At 35.6% G+C, this 18,523-nt stretch overlaps 1 protein-coding gene across 1 annotated transcript in view; it reads right to left on the bottom strand.

Moving 5' to 3' along the window:
• LOC140161017 (gem-associated protein 5-like) overlaps nucleotides 1-18,523 on the bottom strand; it is a 52,472-nt gene that overhangs the window by 6,840 nt on the left and 27,109 nt on the right. The window contains exons 16-24 of the mRNA XM_072184399.1: nucleotides 17,653-17,760; nucleotides 16,051-16,188; nucleotides 11,238-11,385; nucleotides 10,825-10,944; nucleotides 8,980-9,190; nucleotides 7,904-8,039; nucleotides 6,451-6,638; nucleotides 2,119-2,281; nucleotides 557-1,518 (exon numbers count right to left, since the gene is read on the bottom strand). Coding sequence (XP_072040500.1) covers nucleotides 557-1,518; nucleotides 2,119-2,281; nucleotides 6,451-6,638; nucleotides 7,904-8,039; nucleotides 8,980-9,190; nucleotides 10,825-10,944; nucleotides 11,238-11,385; nucleotides 16,051-16,188; nucleotides 17,653-17,760 — 2,174 coding nt within the window. The remainder of the gene's footprint in view (nucleotides 1-556; nucleotides 1,519-2,118; nucleotides 2,282-6,450; nucleotides 6,639-7,903; nucleotides 8,040-8,979; nucleotides 9,191-10,824; nucleotides 10,945-11,237; nucleotides 11,386-16,050; nucleotides 16,189-17,652; nucleotides 17,761-18,523) is intronic.

The following is an 18,523-nucleotide window of genomic DNA, read 5'->3' as shown; positions in this document are numbered from 1 at the left end:
TGTAACTAAATTGAATTAGTTTCTGAAATTGTCATTGGTAATTTATATTATGAAAGGTTTGAATAAAACTTGTGAGTTTGCAAAATCAAATTATTATAGAGCTTGCGATTTCCAAACGTATGTATCAAACGCCCGTACATCTATTCAAAATTCCGTCACATGAGAGTGACTTTGAATAGATGCACAGGTGTATGATATGTACGTTTGGAAATCGCTAAGCTATCTACTATTACACCAGGTCCTGAAGTGATAACAGAAATCATATGTATACATCCATATCAAAAGCGATGCACTTGTCGGCTGCTACATGTGTCTCTTTTATGCCACAGACTCATCTCAAGTGGAGGTCACTTCAAATCATTCCAAATTAAGTCACATGGATTAGGTATACAGAGAACATTCCTAAACCATGTGGATTGGGGATGATTTAAAGTGACCTCCACTTGTAATGAACTTGGTATTTATTCCTAACTTTATGTGGAAAGAAACACATGTAGCAAGCGACAAGTGCATTATTTTGATATGGATGAAATCATATATTCTTGATTCAACATACCTTTATTTCAACAGGAATATGGGCAATATCCTTTAGAATGCCATTTAAGGTTGCTGTGAGCTCCAGCAGATTGTCACTTGACTGACCTTCATCAGTTAGTGGATGGAGCTTATACGACTCTGTACTATCTTTACTGGTATCACCTGATGAGAAAGGCTTATCATCAGATGATATAAGTGTAGTCTCATCTATGTTTGATACAGTGTTTGACTGCTCCTTGGGGCATGATATATCAGTGCTCTTATCAACATTTTCACTAGCATCTGCATCTTCTTCATTGGTCCTCATTGCTTCACCCTCTGCATCTCCTTCACCCACTGCACTACTTTGGTTAGAAACTGTATCTAACCTTTGTGTGCTCTCATGCTCCTTATGCCTAGAAACTAACCTAGCAACAGCCTGTTGGATAGTAGAGAGTTTGTGTTTGAGTTGGGCAAACTTTGCATGTGAGTCTGATAACAGTACTTGGGACATATACTCTAGTTTAGCAAACAGTGATGCACTGTTAGTCCTGTTCACACATGATGTCAAGTGTTCCTTTTCAACCGTCTCTGCAATGCCATCCGTCCTTGACAATCCTGTGGGTTGATCATTGTCAGGTTGATCTACTTGAGTGGCATTAGTACTGCCATTTACAGAGTTGCTTTCAAGGGCTACACTAGGTTCTGTGATATCATCACACATATGTTCATGTGATGATATAACAGTGTCTGGCAAAGATACAGTGATTCTCGGAATAGAATTGGTTCCATCTTCTTGGCTAATGTCAGTGTTTGAATACTTCTTGTCAGGGTTCATACTTCTTGATCCAAAATCCCACCATAAGTAATATAAAACAATGAGGGAGTAGTAGGCTTCCAGGCAAGACAAAACAGCACCTGTTTTCTTGTGGATTTCTGTCACATCCTCAGACGTTTGGTCGAATAATGCCTTTTGTCGTAAGTCTTCTATGGATGTTTTACCTGAAATCAATTCATAATTTCATTTAACAGGCATTATAAATTGGTTTTATAATGGAACATTTTACAATATCAATCATTAAAAACACACCATTTTAATTCAACATATTTATTAATTATTTTACATTATCAAAGGTTAATAATAATATCATTGGAGCTTAATAGGGTTTCACATTGTCAGCTTTTTAGTATCTGCCTGGTCGGCTCCTAATTAGTCATGAAAACGGGCGACTATTACAACTTGGAGGTCAAAATTTGAGTAAAAACGTCAGGAAAATTTCATGCCGGGCATTGCCCAAAATGTACAAATGAATGCATGCACGCTATGTTTAAGAATGAATCACATAGATTACCATTTCATTTCAGGCTCTTGCCGATGAATACCAGAGGTACATTATCTGCCCTCCATGAGCGACAACCAACATAGCGGCTTTGCCATAGTGTTACTGTACTAGTATGGTGCAAGTTTGAGTCAGAGTCAGTAAGGGTATTATATGTGAGTAAATCTCAGCTTCGCCTAATATCATTTGTATTAATGAAGGGCTTCCAAACACCCTGAATTGAAATCAAGATTCTACTTCCACTTCACTTAACAATGCCTACCTTTTGGAAGTATGAGTATGATCAGCGCCTTGGCGATATCATACTCCCCCATGTTGTGGCATGTGACCATAGCTTGTAGCCAATGTAATGCAGCTTGATGTACGTCATTCATGTGCACAGATAAGTGACCTAGAATCACTTCACTTGACAAGTAGATCAGCAGCTACATGTATAAAAATGAACAAAATGCATAAATTGATAAAGTATGATTGTGTCAAAGATCCTAAAACAATTGGTTTAACAAGCTGAAATAGGGTAGGTAGGAGGGATTTTTGTGTGTGTAAAGCTCACTCAAACAGGGCTTTCAAAATCTGTATAATGATCCCAGAGTGCAAAATGATATAAATGTTACATTATTATGATTTCTTTTGCTGACATACTTTTTCAGCATCTTCCATAGTGGGAGTGGATTTCATACAGAATATCCCATTTTCAGGCTCTATATGTAAAGCAAAAGGTTGCAATATTGCAGAAAACAAGTTTACATATATGGGTACTTTTTCCAATTTTCATAGAAAATATTAGACAAAAATCATTTCAAAATCTAGATCAGTAGTTTATTATTTTGGATCTATTTTGAGGTCTGTTTTTCAGAATGAGAGCCACACATCCCCGCTTCTTCGCCCCAATCAAAATCACAAGCCTACCTGGGTATGTCCAAATGCCTTCCTCACCTGTTTCATAGCCATACTATGACTAGACCCTTGTGGTTTTGTCTTGTCAATCCAGTGATACAGTGTGGTAAGCATGTCTTTGTTAGATAGGTCTACATGTTACATGACTAGTCCCTTGTGTGGTTTTGCACCTGTTTCATAGCCATACTATATGACTAGTCCCTTGTGGTTTCACACCTCATTCCCTCAAGGTTTCTAACCTGTTTCATAGCTACACTATGACTATGCCGATGTCTACCCCGATATTTTGTCAATCCAGTGGTAGAGTCTTGTAAGGATGTCTTTGTTAGATAGGTCTACATACTATATGACTAGTCCCTTGTGGTTTCACACCAGTTTCATATAGCCATACTATATGACTAGTCCCTTGTGGTTTCACACTAGTTTCATAGCCATACTATATGACTAGTCCCTTGTAGTTTCTCACCTGTTTCATAGCCATACTATATGACTAGTCCCTTGTGGTTTCTCACCTGTTTCATAGCCATACTATACTGCGCCAATAAAGTATCCTTACAGTTGGAAAAATAATCACAATTTCAAAACTGAACAATATTTGGGTAAATTTGTTTTTTTAATAGATGCACTATTTAATCCTGCACATTATGACACCACATTGAATCCAATGTGACTTCAAGAAGCAAAGTTACAAGCATTTGATTAGACGAAGGTCCAGTTTTAAAAGTGACAAACCGCCTATTCAAAACTCCATAGACTAGACATCTGGTTTGAGAGTGGTGAATGGCTAATTTATGCGTTTGGCTTTAATTTAAAAACAAATGGAATAAAAGAAAACTGAAACAAAAGAACTGACAAATAAAATGAAAGTTATGAAAAATATAGAAAGTAAAACTGAAATAAAAACTGTTTTAAATAACGCTTCATTGAAGAAACTGTGTTGTCTCTTTGTTTCGCTTGTTGGAATCTTTTTACGCCTTGTATAGGCCAGTTTGTCACTTTTAAAATTGGACCCTCGTCTATTCAATTGCTTGTAACTGTACTTCTAGAGGTCACATTGGATTCAATGTGGTGTCATAATGTGCAGGATTAGCTAGTGCATCTATTAAAAAACAAATGTACCCAAATATTGTTCAGTTTTGAAATTGTGATTATTTTTCCAACTGTAAGGATACTTTATTGGCACAGTATATATGACTAGCATGCCAAAATATCCATACACTAAAAGTGGCTCAAAGATTTTGCCAATGATTTATTGTATTAATTGTCATAATGACAAATCAAGTAGAGCAGCTAGCATGAGTTGACAATTATACCTGAACCATGGGGCAAGGGTCAGCACTATCTGTCATAGCTTGTCACCATCACTTTTAGTCAATAAAACCCACCACTACCATAGCAAAGTATAGTATTAGCATGAGTGGCAAGAGAGAAGTTTCACTTGGGTTTTATTTTTGCTCCTTTTGCTTTTAACTTTGTAAACATAAAATTAAAATCCAAATAAAATAGATAAAATAGTTTTTTAATAGGCAGATAGACAATGGAAAGATGCTGGAATTTGAAAACAGTGAGAATTTTATAATCAATTTATACTGCTCAGTCCAAACTGTGAAAATTTAACCCAATAAAATATTCCTCTATACAGAAGCTATAAGTATGCCACAGAAATATGAAACCTTCAAGCAAGTTGTCCTGAACTGACCTGCAACAAATATGTCCTTGTTTGTTAGCAAAACATTAGGTTCAAGGGATAAACTTTCATTTTTTTGTTTACAGGCTAAGAGCTAGGCAGTTTTAATGACATTTTTGCCTACCAAATTGTGTGTATATCAATCATAAGGCCCTTCCCAATTAATCGTTAGTTTACTGTTTAAGATTTTTAAAAAGGCATGAAGTAACTTTTAATTATTAATTTTTTGGACCTTTTTGGAATAAAAAGGCGTAAAAAATCTAATTTTTTTGCTAGCTACGCTCGGAAATTGTGATATTTTGGGACTTTTTGTATACTTTTTAGATTTGGGGTGCAGTCGCCCCCCCTGCAGGCCTGGTTGATTCTATACATTGATAAATCTTGCGGGGTGATATTTGTTTGTTCAAGATGATCAAAGTAAGAGAGTATCAAATTAATGTAATTAAATGTCATTTAACTGAGAAAATGTCAAATAAAAATCAAATAATTACATATTTTCAATTTTCAATTCTCAATTTTGGAGGCGGAGCGAAACAGTAAACTCAAAATCAATTATGAAGGGCCTAATCATGTAAAAGAGCTCAGAATAGCAACTACACTAGCTACACTCATATTTAATACACGAATGAATGAATTCATTTTTGTTTTACAGGCATAAATGTCATGGGGAAAATTTCCCAGTATGTGTAGATCGAAAATAACCATGTTTACAAATAAATATACTCATCAGCCTACATGTATCACTAGGATCCAGAACATGCTCATCTATCAGGGCATGGTTCTTTAACCTCAATACATCTGTACATTCATTAAATGACCTCTGAAAATTTGGGTACAAAAACTCATACCCTGCAACTCGTGGCCAAAATTTGCACTCTGATTATTTAACTGAGGTTATTGAACTATGCAATTGGAATGAGGCCATTGTGGTCCATAGTGTATACCCAATACAAGACAAATATTCTGAGGTCAGCTGCCAGAGCTGAACTGCACTTCCACCTGTTCAGTTGCTATGGTTATTAACATATGACCCCTTTATTCCTAGGTGGGTCATTACAGTTTCTACACTTCCCACCATCCTTTGTATCATGGTACCCAATTTTGAATAGTGACCTATGCATCGGCGCATCATCTTGATCTTCTGAACAAGTACAGAAAACTAAAATGGAAACAAGGCCTTGTGGGAAGTGTAAAATAATATCAATACTTGTACTTCAATCTCCAGATTTGGGACCATTTGAACAGTGTAAAGAAAAATAATAGCAACAGAAACATACTTTATTTGTGTGTTAACTAATTATCAATATCTCTGAGACTTGTACAGATACGGTAAGAAAAAAATTATCCTTACAGTACATTTTTTTTTTCTTCAAAATTGCAAACATTTTAAATTTGTAGTAGGGCCTATTAGAAATACTATATTTCACACGGAACTGTGTCCGCATCTAATACTTCCTTAACCATAGCTCTTGTCCATCTCTTTTCAGAATCTACTGCTTCACAAGCATCTCCTATAGCAAATGTCTGTGATTCCATGTTGTTTTATTCCAGGGTTTTATTAAATTCCAGTTGGTATATACAATGTACGTGTATTCAACTTGAAAACATTTAAACAAGTGAACAACTCACAGGACACTGACATGTGGTTTTAAATTTAAACTTGAACCAGGATTGACCTGCACATATGTATGGGGTAGTTAGTAAAGGCTGGTGCAATGCCAAGGGTAGATTCTTGAGTTCAAATTTATTAACCTATGCTTGTAACCATGATGATTGTAATCAACTGGGGAATTCTGGTGGTGAAATATGGTGACAGTGATGACAGTTCTGCAAGTCACATGACCGGAAAAATTTTCCGGGTTGTCGAGCCACATTTAGTGTATTGGAATTCTCACATGAGTCCCTTGTGGTTTCTCACCTGTTTCATAGCCATACTATATGACTAGTCCCTTGTGGTTTCTCACCTGTTTCATAGCCATACTATATGACTAGTCCATTGTGGTTTCTCACCTGTTTCATAGCCATACTATGACTAGTTCCTTGTGGTTTTGTCTTGTTAATCCAGTGGTACAGTCTTGCAAGCATGTCTTTGTTAGATAGGTCTACATGGTGATCCTTAGCCCAAGTGGACACAGCAGCTTCAAGTAATGGGATGTCATTGACTACCCTGGTAGGCCATGATGAAATGCTGTCTAATACTGGGAGGGAAAAGACATAAAGACCACATCAAAATGTACCATATTTGACTTTCCACCACAAATGTAATGTTGGCAATTTTCACCTTTTGAGATATTGGACAAGCAAAATAAGCTTTACATTGATATATTACATGTCCCTATTGCTCGCTTGCAAGGTAGTAAAAATCAGTAAAAGAGTTGAAAGATCCTTTGTTTTTTCTATTGCTTTTTGAGAGGTTTAATGGACCATCATATCTCGAAACAAGCTCTATCTGCTGACATTACAGCCCATTTGAGGTGGATGGTGACATATGTAAAGACTTCTGTTGTCAGAAAAAAAACTGTTATACCAGCACAATTATTGTTTCAATCAACAATATAACATAAGTTCTTGATTGCCGTAATTTCAAGAGAATCTGACATTAAATTTGGAAATGTCCAGTATTTGCCAAATTTCAACTGAAATGCAGTTACTGACTCTGGACAGCAATTCTTTCCAGTTAATTTCCCTTGTGCTACACCTACTGTATAAACGCAAGACAATGTTTTTGCATGGACAATGAGAAACAAAGTCCAATCAAGAAATTATTATAAGTTTAGATTATGAGCAGACAAAAAGACATGCAGTGAAACCAACTATGGGCAATTCAAGTTGAAATCATACACTCTCTCAGGAAGATATTACTTTAATCTCCTACACATAGGGTGCAGATTTCAAATGCAGTCACCAATTAAGGTACCTCCATTTGAAATTCATATTCCCTGCAAGGAAGATTAAGCAAGTTGTAGATCAGCAAGTATACAACCAGATCTGTATAGCTCTGATCAAAAGCCTATAACAAGGAGATCCATTGGACCATGAGGATATTGTTGAACATACTTGCCAGGGCCGGATTTACCTTTTTGGGGGCCCTGGGCCAGGCCAAAATTTGGAGGCCCCAAACGCACTGTGAGAAGGCATGTGTACTTTAGTGACCAAGTTTTTAGATTTTACCATGACATTTGAGCGCAAAGCGCGCGAAAATATCTCAATTTTACACTATTTTAGTCCGAATTGAAGCTGAATTTTATTATAATAGGCCAGTGCACGCAAAATTTTGGAAGATACACACTGTACAGGGCAATTTGGGGGCCCTGGGCCCAGGCCCATCTGGCCCTATGGTAAATCCGGCCCTGATACTTGCATTATGTATTACAGAATATTTCTTGCTAAATTCTACATACAATAACTGGTGCTTCAAACAAAGCCTTCAGATATTGTACTGCTTACAACATGATCTATATACCTTGTTTGCCAGCACTATTCACCACTTGTTGCCATGGTGACCATTGTGGTTCTTCATACCAAGCAGCAGATATGACATCATCAGCTACCCAGCTTGCTGCCATTGTCTCATGGACTTGAAGGAGTAGTTGCCCAGCCTAAGAAACAAAATTATGTCAGGTAAAAAAGGCATCAATATTACCAAAGACTTTCCGCATGCAGTTTGCTATAACCTTGGCAATTTTGGTATTTCACCAAATCCTTGCAAAGTAATCCCAAACTACTTTGTCAACATATGCTACATGGCAATGTGTAATAATCTTCCAATCTGAAGTACTCAAAATGGCACAATGTTATTCCATATCAACATTTTTGATTTTAGTTTGAGTGGTTTCCGGAGTTGCTTAGTCTCTTTTGCAGACTTCAGGAGTGGATCGTAGACGTGACTTAAGAGGTATGTGCCCTCCTCTCTGTTTAGGGTGTTGGTGCCCCATCTCCTTATCTCCATTGCTTCCGGAACTTCTCTAGATCGTCTGTCGTGCTCTCGCCCAAGGATCTTAGATTCTTCCTAGTCTATAACATGGTTTTCCCTTGCAACATGATCCGAAATGGCTGATTTTGCCTGTTCTATTTCTGATGTTCTGCGTTCTCAAACTTGTTTCCCGGGAAAGTGGATCAGATGACCATATCAGTCATACCTGACAAAATATTGTAGTGAGTACCAAATATTCACTTGGTGTTGTCAAACTAAAATCCAAAATGTTTATTTACTGAACAAACCTGATGAATCTATTCAACGAAGTTATTCCACATGGTGACTTTGAGCATGCATAGAATGCGCACTGGTTTTGATGATGTCTTTTTCAGGAAATATTGAAATGGTTAATTGGTAATACAAATACTTCTATTATTCCCTAAACCAGGTTAAAACTTGGGTATTTTCTAAGCCAAGTTGGAAGTTGTGATATTCTCTTACCCAAGTTAAAATCTGAGGAATTTTCAATCTGGAGAAGCATCAAGATTGCACAAATGACCTACAATAATTGTCTAAAGCTGTGTATTTTCATTATCTTTTTATCACTGATTGCAAATGCCTACCTGCAGCAGCTCATGGCTGGATGTCACTTGCTGCACCTGTGACCAATCAAATGCCAGCATACACTCATTAACATATCTAGCCATAAGTCTGGTTGCCATGGTTTCCTGTTGAGACAAGATGGCTACCTCTAGACCAGCTCTAAGTGATGAGGGGTCGCCTTTCTTGCACAAAAGTCGTATTGCATCTGCTGGTTGATCTATAGCTAGGAAACTGTCAAATTGATTTAACAAAACAAAACAAATAAAATAACATCTTTTCCTCAAACTGAATTTTCATATTATTTTAGAACTACCATCTCAGTGCCGTCAATACCAATACCAATACCATGTTCAATGTTAATACTTTGTTTCAGTAAGGAAGTGGACTGGTTGTGTCTAAGTCATATAGGGTGTCCTCCCCCTCCCCCCCCCAAAAAAAAAGAGGCCCCTCATTGCGCCCTCTTTTTCTCCTATTTCAGAAAAGTTGATCAAGTATATGTTGCATGGTATGTAAAGAAGCCTTTACCCGTTAACTTTAATAAACCGAAACAATTATTTCAATCATCTCATAACTTTTGAAGATTTTTCACTCTGTCCACGGAGGGGGTTTGGCTATATTTCAAAGATTGAAAAGTGCATATACCATGCATGAATATAAAACCCTCCTCGATGATAACTTTATAAATTAACAACTTTATTTTAGGGAATGGGCTTTACCGATGGGCTTATGGGTTATGGATTTTGTTAAGTGTCATTAATTTGGGCGAAATTGATGTGGGATGGGACTTCTATACTTGCAATTACTTATGTTTTTCTCGGTTATTTTATGCCTTTTTGTTTTATTATGTTTCTTACTTTCTTATTTTATAGTTTCTTGCTTTCTTTTTATTGACAACATAAGTCATTTGTCTTTTTGGAAGTAGGTAGCCCTGAAAAGGGCTGTTTAGTTTGTCTTTGGTTCTTTTGAAGTGAGTTTACTGTGCTGCTCTGCCCTTTACCTGGTTGCCTACTTGACGAATACAGGTTTCAGCCCTAGTCCTCATTGCATCAATTGCGTTGCAACATCTCCTATTTTTAAATTTAAATTTTCAATTAATCTGATCGACCCACCCTTGAAAATCTAATTCTGTTAAATATACCAATTAAATTATGTTTATCACACCAGTGAATGTGTTCCGAGGCCTTATCTTTCCATGTCATTAACCTTTTTTTTTTTTTTCATTTAATCTTTGATGTAGCCAAACCTCATCTGTGGACAGAGTGAAAAACAGGTACATTTCTTTAAAAGGGCATATTTTCAAAAGTTATGAGCCGATTGAAATAATTGTTTCGGTTTATTAAAGCTAATGGGTAAAAGCTTCTTTACACACCAACATATACTTGATCAACTTTTCTGAAATAGGAGAAAAAGAGGGCGCAATGAGAGGCCTCTTTTTTTTTTTGACACCTTGTAGGAGTACTCTGCCTCAATATAACTGATAAATATGCAATTTGTTGAAATCACCCACCCAATGAAATATTTGTATGATAAAATGCCCAAGCTTTGAGATATTTACCCAAAATGTCACAATTTATCTCAAGAACCACTGAACCAATACAGGGCTTATTTGTACTCATTTTAATGTATTTTTCATAATGATTCCAAATATGGTCATGAAATTTACAATTCTGAAATGTTTGAATTTTTAAAGAAATTTGGAACTGTCAGAAGTTAATATCAAATACAATTTGCACTTGATCTTGGTCAAATCATTTAAAAAGTAATATCAAATTAATAATGTCCACCTTATCAAATAATTAATTTCTAGTGATTCAACTTATTTGTATAATATTTAATTAAGTCAGCACATGATTGAAGACACCTACCACTTAGCAGCCTGCTCAAAGCTCCCTTCCTTCTCCAGCTGAACAGCCCAGCTATCATATACTTCTATAAGCAAAGGATCCTTGTACGGTAATCTCACTGTCGCCATGGCAGCAGCCTCTCTGAAAGAAAATTACAAAATTTGATCCATTCAACAGGTTGTACGTACCTCAAACTTTTAGCCTTATAACCATATACTTTTTTTTCATCTTTGATGACAACCTCAATCTTGGTCTTGCAATGTATATTTGAAGCAACCAGGATCTCTTTATAGCTGAGAAATTGCATTTGAATGGCTGTCATTTTACACACCAACATATAGGGTAATGTATTTTGTGGTGTGGACCCTGCTCGGCATTGTTAACTCCTGGTGGTGTCAAAGCCATCTTGCCAAATCAAAATATGTAGTACTAACCTGTGATATCTATTATTCATAAGCACCTGTATTGCTTTCTGTATTTGATGACAAGCCACATAGTAGTTGGCAGCTTTGATAAAGTCTTCCCGTTTCTCTAGCTGCTGGGCGTAGGCTTCACAAATCTCTAGCCACACATCTGGCCCACCTGAAATAATAATGTGTATTGAAAAGTTTCTACGAAAATACCGGAATGCACTATAAATACAACATTGAAACAGAGAGGCGTACTGACCAGCCCCCCAGCCCCCTTGGCTTGAAATATCAGGAATAAATTGACCATAAGATGCAATGTGTATTTTCCTGTGGCCTGGTTTTAGGCCACAATTAAATCGCCTGTATTCCATAGTGGCATATAGTGGGCGCCGTGAATAAACAACTTTTCGAGAAAATCGGGTTTGAAGAAATGCCAATTTAAAATCGAGTTGTGTAAATCAGACATTCATTATATTTTGTAAATGATGTGAAATTTCTGTAGTAAACTAAATAGATTTTATTGTTATATGTGACCCCTCGGCACAACTGAGCCCGGATGTCGCCAGTGCCACTATTGAGATATGCTCCAAAGAATAAACAATAGGAAACAAAGGATTTATTGACTGTTTTATTGATTTTTCACTACTTAAATGTCAAGTACTATAGACATGATATACATCATTTTAAAGCTAATTTTAAGCAGAATATTTTGGTTGAATATCTCAAAAATGATGATTGGCGACTTCAGGGCTCAGTTGTGCCGAGGAGTCACATATATTTTTCAAAAGAAATAAATACATACTATTGCTGGCAAACTGAAAATAAAACTATACGTCACTATGGAAAACAAACAAAACGCAATACCCTAACCTAACATTAATATTACGCCACCTCGGTCACCGTGTAATCCCTATGGCGTTACTTTTCGTCGTTCGTATTCCATAGTGGCGTATAGGTCCGATACGTATACGCCACTATGACATACGATGTTTTTCATTTTGCCGATATTTCATAATTATAAAATGTGTATAAAAAGTGGCGTATGGTCGATACGCCACTATGGAATACAAAAAATGTCACTTTGTAACTATACGCCACATTTAATTAATTAATTACTAATTAATTAGCTAATTATGACTGATGAGACTTAGAAAAAATGAAAGAGAACATCATTAAAAACATATGTGCCAATTTTCAAAAAATGACCAAAAATCACCATACGCCACTATGGAATACAGCCGACGAATTGTCCGGATTATGTTGACCCATATTCATATTGCAAGTTTCTGTGCACTTTGGGTGCATTTGTCCCGGTAAAGTCATTTTAGTAGCGGGTTAGCTAGACAATTTGAAAATGTTGCCCCCACCCCTTGCCTCATCAGTGACCTCGGTACGCTGATGATTGAAAATGACAGCTCTCTGTACAGCTGCCAAAATACTATCAATGTAATATGCACATTGAAAGCCATAACTATTTTGAGAAAAATAACAGTCAGAAGATTAGCCCTATGAGAACTACCTGCCTATTGGTCAAAAAGAAGTTTTCATTATCAATTGGACCAATCAGCAACATTGTTAGAATAATTACACCACTCAAAAGAATTGGGGTGAATTTATTTTATTTGCAAAGCTCCATTCTGATTGGTGATTAAAATGAAGATATTATGTAATTGACCAATCTGAGGCAATGTTAGATCGGCAGGTAGTGCTCAGGGGGTTAATACACATAATACAAGCAGGTAAGCGTTCACAACTATATCACATTGGCTTGGCAGTTTTGGCTACTATGGAGGTAAACTTAAAATTGAATACAATGCATAGATTAACCCCAATATAAAATCATAATAATATTTAATGGATGTTTGATTGTTTGTTGTTGTTGTTATCACACAATAATATATTGCACTTGTCTGCTAGTATCTTATTTTTGTTTTTTCATAGTTTAATTTGAATCACTTCAAAATCGATTTATAAATAATATTTCAAAAGATGGTCTTAGAGTAGACACAAAATCACCTGCACTCAATCAACATCCTTCATGTGACAGTTCTCTTAATTCATAATTCAAGTAGTTCAATTGAAACAAAATTTCATTTCAAAAATATTAAAACTTTTGAAATCACATTTGAAATTCGAAACAATCAACATCAAGACATATTAGAATCACTTGCTTTCATTGTTCTCAATATATGAATTTCAACAGAAATATGATATTTCACAGCTAAATGTTAACTGAATAATGATGTGTAAAAGATGTTTTGCAAGGGGTTTAATTGTTGCATAACCCCTTTATCTACATAGTTGGTAAGTTTTATGCTCCCCACTTTGTTTGCAAAACAACAAATAACAAATACAAAATTATCAAATGATGCAAATTCTATGCTCCTGACTGCTCACAGGTTTTGGTCTTTTTGAAGGCATGGCGAGATTAACTATTATTCGTCAGCTTGCTTCACTAGCAAGGACTACAAAACTGGAAAATTTATAAACAATTAAGTCATATTGTCACAGATTGAGGCAAAATTAATATACAGAAATAACATAATCAGAAACTCAAAAGATATAATGTAAATATCAAATATACCATGCTAATCCACAAAAGCCCACTTCAAACTTACTATAGCAAGGACTTTGATTTGGTCAAGGACTATCTCTAAATTTCTAAACAGACATAAAGAGCTGCAAAGTGCACTTAATTCTTATAGAATGTATATTCATCAGCTTGGTTCATTGACAAGGACTGCTTTTCATGCACGCCCACGTATTGAATTGAAAATCATGCAAATCATGCAAATATTTATGAATTGAAAATCATGCAAATATTTATGAATTGAAAACTGGAAATAAATAATTTATAAATAATTAACTCATATTGTCACAGAATGAGACAAAATTAATATACAAAAATAACATAATTTGAAAATCAAAAGATATAATGTAAAATTGTAAATATCAAAGGTACAATGTTAAAATGTATTCTTAAACACTTGCATTTTTCTCAAAAATTATAGCGCATTGGTGACAAGTAAGATATGTATATTATAGGGCAAGGACTACAACTACTGCACTGAAAATTCAGCAACTCAGCCCTATAATATTCATATCTTACTTGTCACCAATGCACTATAATTTTTGAGAAAAATGCAAAAATAGGCACAAAATTGGCCAGGGGTGTAGTACCCCCTTTAGAAAGTTCCTGCAATCTTATTGGTTCTTAGCCATGTGATATGACACAATGTAACACAATAGCGTTTGCATGTCGACGCGATACTTGTACTCGCTATTTGAACCAACAACGGGACTGATCGATTCTAAGACCTAGGTAATTCTTTTGTAACATGTAGGATTTAATTGAATACCTGAGTGGAAGAAGGGCCCAACTCCATTTTTTTACAAAAATGAGTTTGACCCAACATTCTATTGCCAACAGACTGTTCTTCCTTGTGTGTGAAAGATGAGTCAAAATCCACTCTCCAAATAGTCTTCCATGTACACTTCATTATGGTTTTTATGGAAGAAAGGCCCAACTCCATGGAGTTGGGCCCTTCTTCCACAAATATTGGAATATAAGAGAAATTTTGTTCACCCATGAAATCTGCTTTTCACTACAATAAACTTTCTTGCTAACATATTACATGCTTCTACTTGTGCAATTAATGGATAATTATCACATTTCTGTGGCTATTTATACCATATTTGCTCACGGAACTGGCACTTGCAGTATATTAGTGGAAGAAGGGCCCAACTCCAGCTCGTATTAAGACCTGTACCGTTGCCATGGAAACATCATATTTAATTTCAATGTATGTAGTATTGTATGTTCATGTATTAAAGGTCCTCTGGAGATGAAAACATTCTGTCTTTAAAACTTTTCCAAATATTCAGTTTTTTCTTAATATCTCAAAAACAGTATTGATGGAGTTGGGCCCTTCTTCCACTCAGGTATTCAATTTGATTAAAATTTGGTACACTTTTGATTAATATATTTGAATTGAAGTGTTGAAAATGAGATTAAAGGTATTGTTTTAGCGACAGTCGTTCATCTATCGTCTCATATAACATGCGACATCATTATTTTTGGCTTAAAACAACTCGGCAAAATAATGATGTCACCTGTGTTATATGAGACTGCATGACAGCAGCTAAAAACAATACCTTTATTCTGTCATTTTAATTTCTGATTCACAATAAGTCAACTTCAAACTTATTATATGCAGCAAGGACTTTGATTTGGTCAATTGACTCTCTCTGAATTACTAAACAGATATAAAAAGCTGCAAAGTGCACTTAATTCTTATAGAGTGTATGCAATATGACTCTACTCATCCTCATTAATAAATCTTCCTAACTGCGATGAACATCCAAGGGGAAAATCCCATGATAACACAGGTAATAGGTATGAATGGTTGAGGAATCGATCTAGAGACCTGTCCCTCATGTCATCTCAACTTGTCCTCCAACATGGCTGCTATTTCAATTGACCTTTTCAGTAAATCCCATAAGCCTTTGCGAGTACACCTGAGATGTCGTCATTTGATGTCACACCGACTTGCAATGCGCAGTGACAATGTTCTCTAAACGATGAGCGCATCGGCCTGATGTGTACTGATGTCAAATGACGACATCTCAGGTGTACTCGCAAAGGCTTATGGGATTTACCGAAAAGGTCAATTGTTTTATCCATCAGAATGGAAGTTGTGTGTTGGTAGTAAACGTAATAACGCTTTGATCACAACACAGAGAATTTGCATACCAAGAATTTTCAGTCGACACTTCAAATGGATCATACTATCCATTTGGTTTATTGTATAGGGCCTATTGTATTTCTTTCTCTTACCAATTGCTGCCATGCCAACAGTCATATCAGATAAAGTGCCACTTTGTTTAGCTTCTTCTATCTCCACAAGGATGTTGCCTTTCCACAGTCCTAATGTGCACTTCTGATCAAAATATCCCGACTCATTGTGGTTCTCAGCTAATAACACAGAAATACAGCATAAAATTTGAATTCAATGAATAATTCCTTTTGAAATGGTTTAATTAGCTAAAAATGGTATCATTAACCCTATTCTATTACCCCCACAAAATTAAGTGGTATATTTGAGTGGTGTGGAGGCATCATATTGACTAGTACGTTATGTGTTATCGGTTGGGTAAAAACCAATAAGTGGCATACCATTGGCAAGCTTGGACTTTTAGAAAAACAAGTTTGATAATTATGTAAATTTTCTGCAAATTAGCTCATGAATAATTAATGAGCTCATAGCCAGATATAATGAAAAATATTTTGATTTACATTTTTTAAGTGTATGAGTACATCAATGTGGCATTTTCACGCAGTTTTAAATACACTGCCATGTTCATGTGTTCCTACATAATAGTAAAAAGAAATATGAGTTAATTGGACTATATTTAAAAAGTTTTATTTATGGACATTTTTTGGGCTAATTTTAGGGCAAAATTTGGCCTAAAAATTGTTAAAATATGCAAGTTTCAAACATTTAAAACCATTTTATGATATGTAAATGGTAGTTATACATGTACAAGTATTATGAAAAAAGGTTTTTTATTGATAGAGAAGTGATAAATTATAAAACTGTTCAAAAGATAAGACCTTATTTGTGTAAATATTTTTGTACATGCATATTAAGCCTTTGATGGTGGTAATAGAATAGGGTTTTAAAAACAAATGTACACTTATCCAGCTAAAGCATCTTCCAACCTGAAGTGGCAGTGTATTATAAAGCTTTTTGTTTCCTTTCAATGGAAAATTGATGTATGGATGGGTCCACTTTAAAATTCTCAGTGCTACAACCCTACAAACTAAACGTGCGTACCCCTTGGGGTGGCAGGTATAAATCAAAGTATCAATTTTCTTGTACTGCTTTTAGTATTATTGGGTTTAGCCTGGGTTGTTGTATTTCATAGCAAGAAATTTTCACAAGGGTTTTGTTAATTTTATGTGATCATTCACCTAGGTTTCATTATCATTGAGGTATAGGACTTTTTTATTTTTTCGGAGAAGAGCAGGTAGGGCAACAACTTGATTACATTTCTACATGTTCATACTACTTACTCTGAAAATTTTAGAAAATTCGCACGAGTCCGTTTTTTTTTAATCTATTTTGTTCCTAAAATGGGGGTTATAGCACCCTCAACGGGCACTCTCTCCATAGGGCTACATGTAAAGACCAGTTATAGACAAATGGCCCTAAAATAAAACGGACTCGTGCGAATTTCCTCAAATTTGCATATGATGTAGATTTAACATCTGGAATGTAATGCAAGTGATGTTGTTGCTGCTCTTCTAAATTCATTTTTAAAATGTCCGCCCCAGACCAACACATCAGCAGTGCACAACCTATATTCAGGTTACAAACTTGTGTTTTTAGCCTTATTCCAATAGTCAAAACAGTAAGAAGCAAAACTTCAAACATACCTTCATCTCTGAATACATCATACATAGCTTTTCTGTCTGAGAAGAATCCCAAGTGAGTTGTTTCTTTGTCTTCTGTGTCATCAGACTTTGGAGTAGCCACAACACCACCTATCGAAGTCATGAAAGACAATACAAGTTGTTTTCAAACTGTCACAAATTGAAACATCTAGTTTTCTCTTTTAACAACATAGTAAGACCCAGTCATTTGTACTACAGAGAGTTCAAACATGGGAGGGCACTGATTACAGAATATGTACGTTGCAAACCCAGTAAACAATTTTGTATAGGTTGATTTTTTAGCAAATGGATATTAAATTTAAAGATGTTTCTTAATTAGAGTTATGATCATAATGTTATATGTTAGCAGCATCTTAATTCACAGGCACATGATAAAAGTTCTTCTAGCATATAGAAAATGCTGGTTGGTTTATGCTTATTTGCTACATTCAAGCAGCATCATCACTCTTCACCAACAGGATTCTTCACTACTAAAGAGATATCTAGTGCATATATATTATGAACACAACAGAGTGACAAATAACAGTTTACTTTAAGCCATCCCTATCTAACACAAGAAGCGCTGCAGGTAATTTGCCGAGCACAAGCAGCGATCAAGCTTAATTAGTTTTGTCTAATTCTGTCAAGAAAGGGTGAGATTACTGATTATTTTTAACCGTGAAAGGGTTTGTTTTTTTTTTTTTTTTTTTTTTATGTCAAGACATATCAAGGCATTTTGTTATCATTACGATAAGCTGACAGGTTGGTGCCTAGATTGCTGTTAAAATCCTTTTTGAAACGGGACCATTCATGGAAAGTGAGGCGGGTGCATTCCATGTGCTGGCTGTATATAGAATGAACAACCCTTCATGAC

This window comes from Amphiura filiformis, chromosome 9, assembly GCF_039555335.1.
Source record: "Amphiura filiformis chromosome 9, Afil_fr2py, whole genome shotgun sequence".
Taxonomy (NCBI): Eukaryota; Metazoa; Echinodermata; class Ophiuroidea; order Amphilepidida; family Amphiuridae; genus Amphiura; species Amphiura filiformis.
Note: the sequence above shows the minus strand (reverse complement) of the source record. Positions and strands in the feature narration are given on the sequence as shown.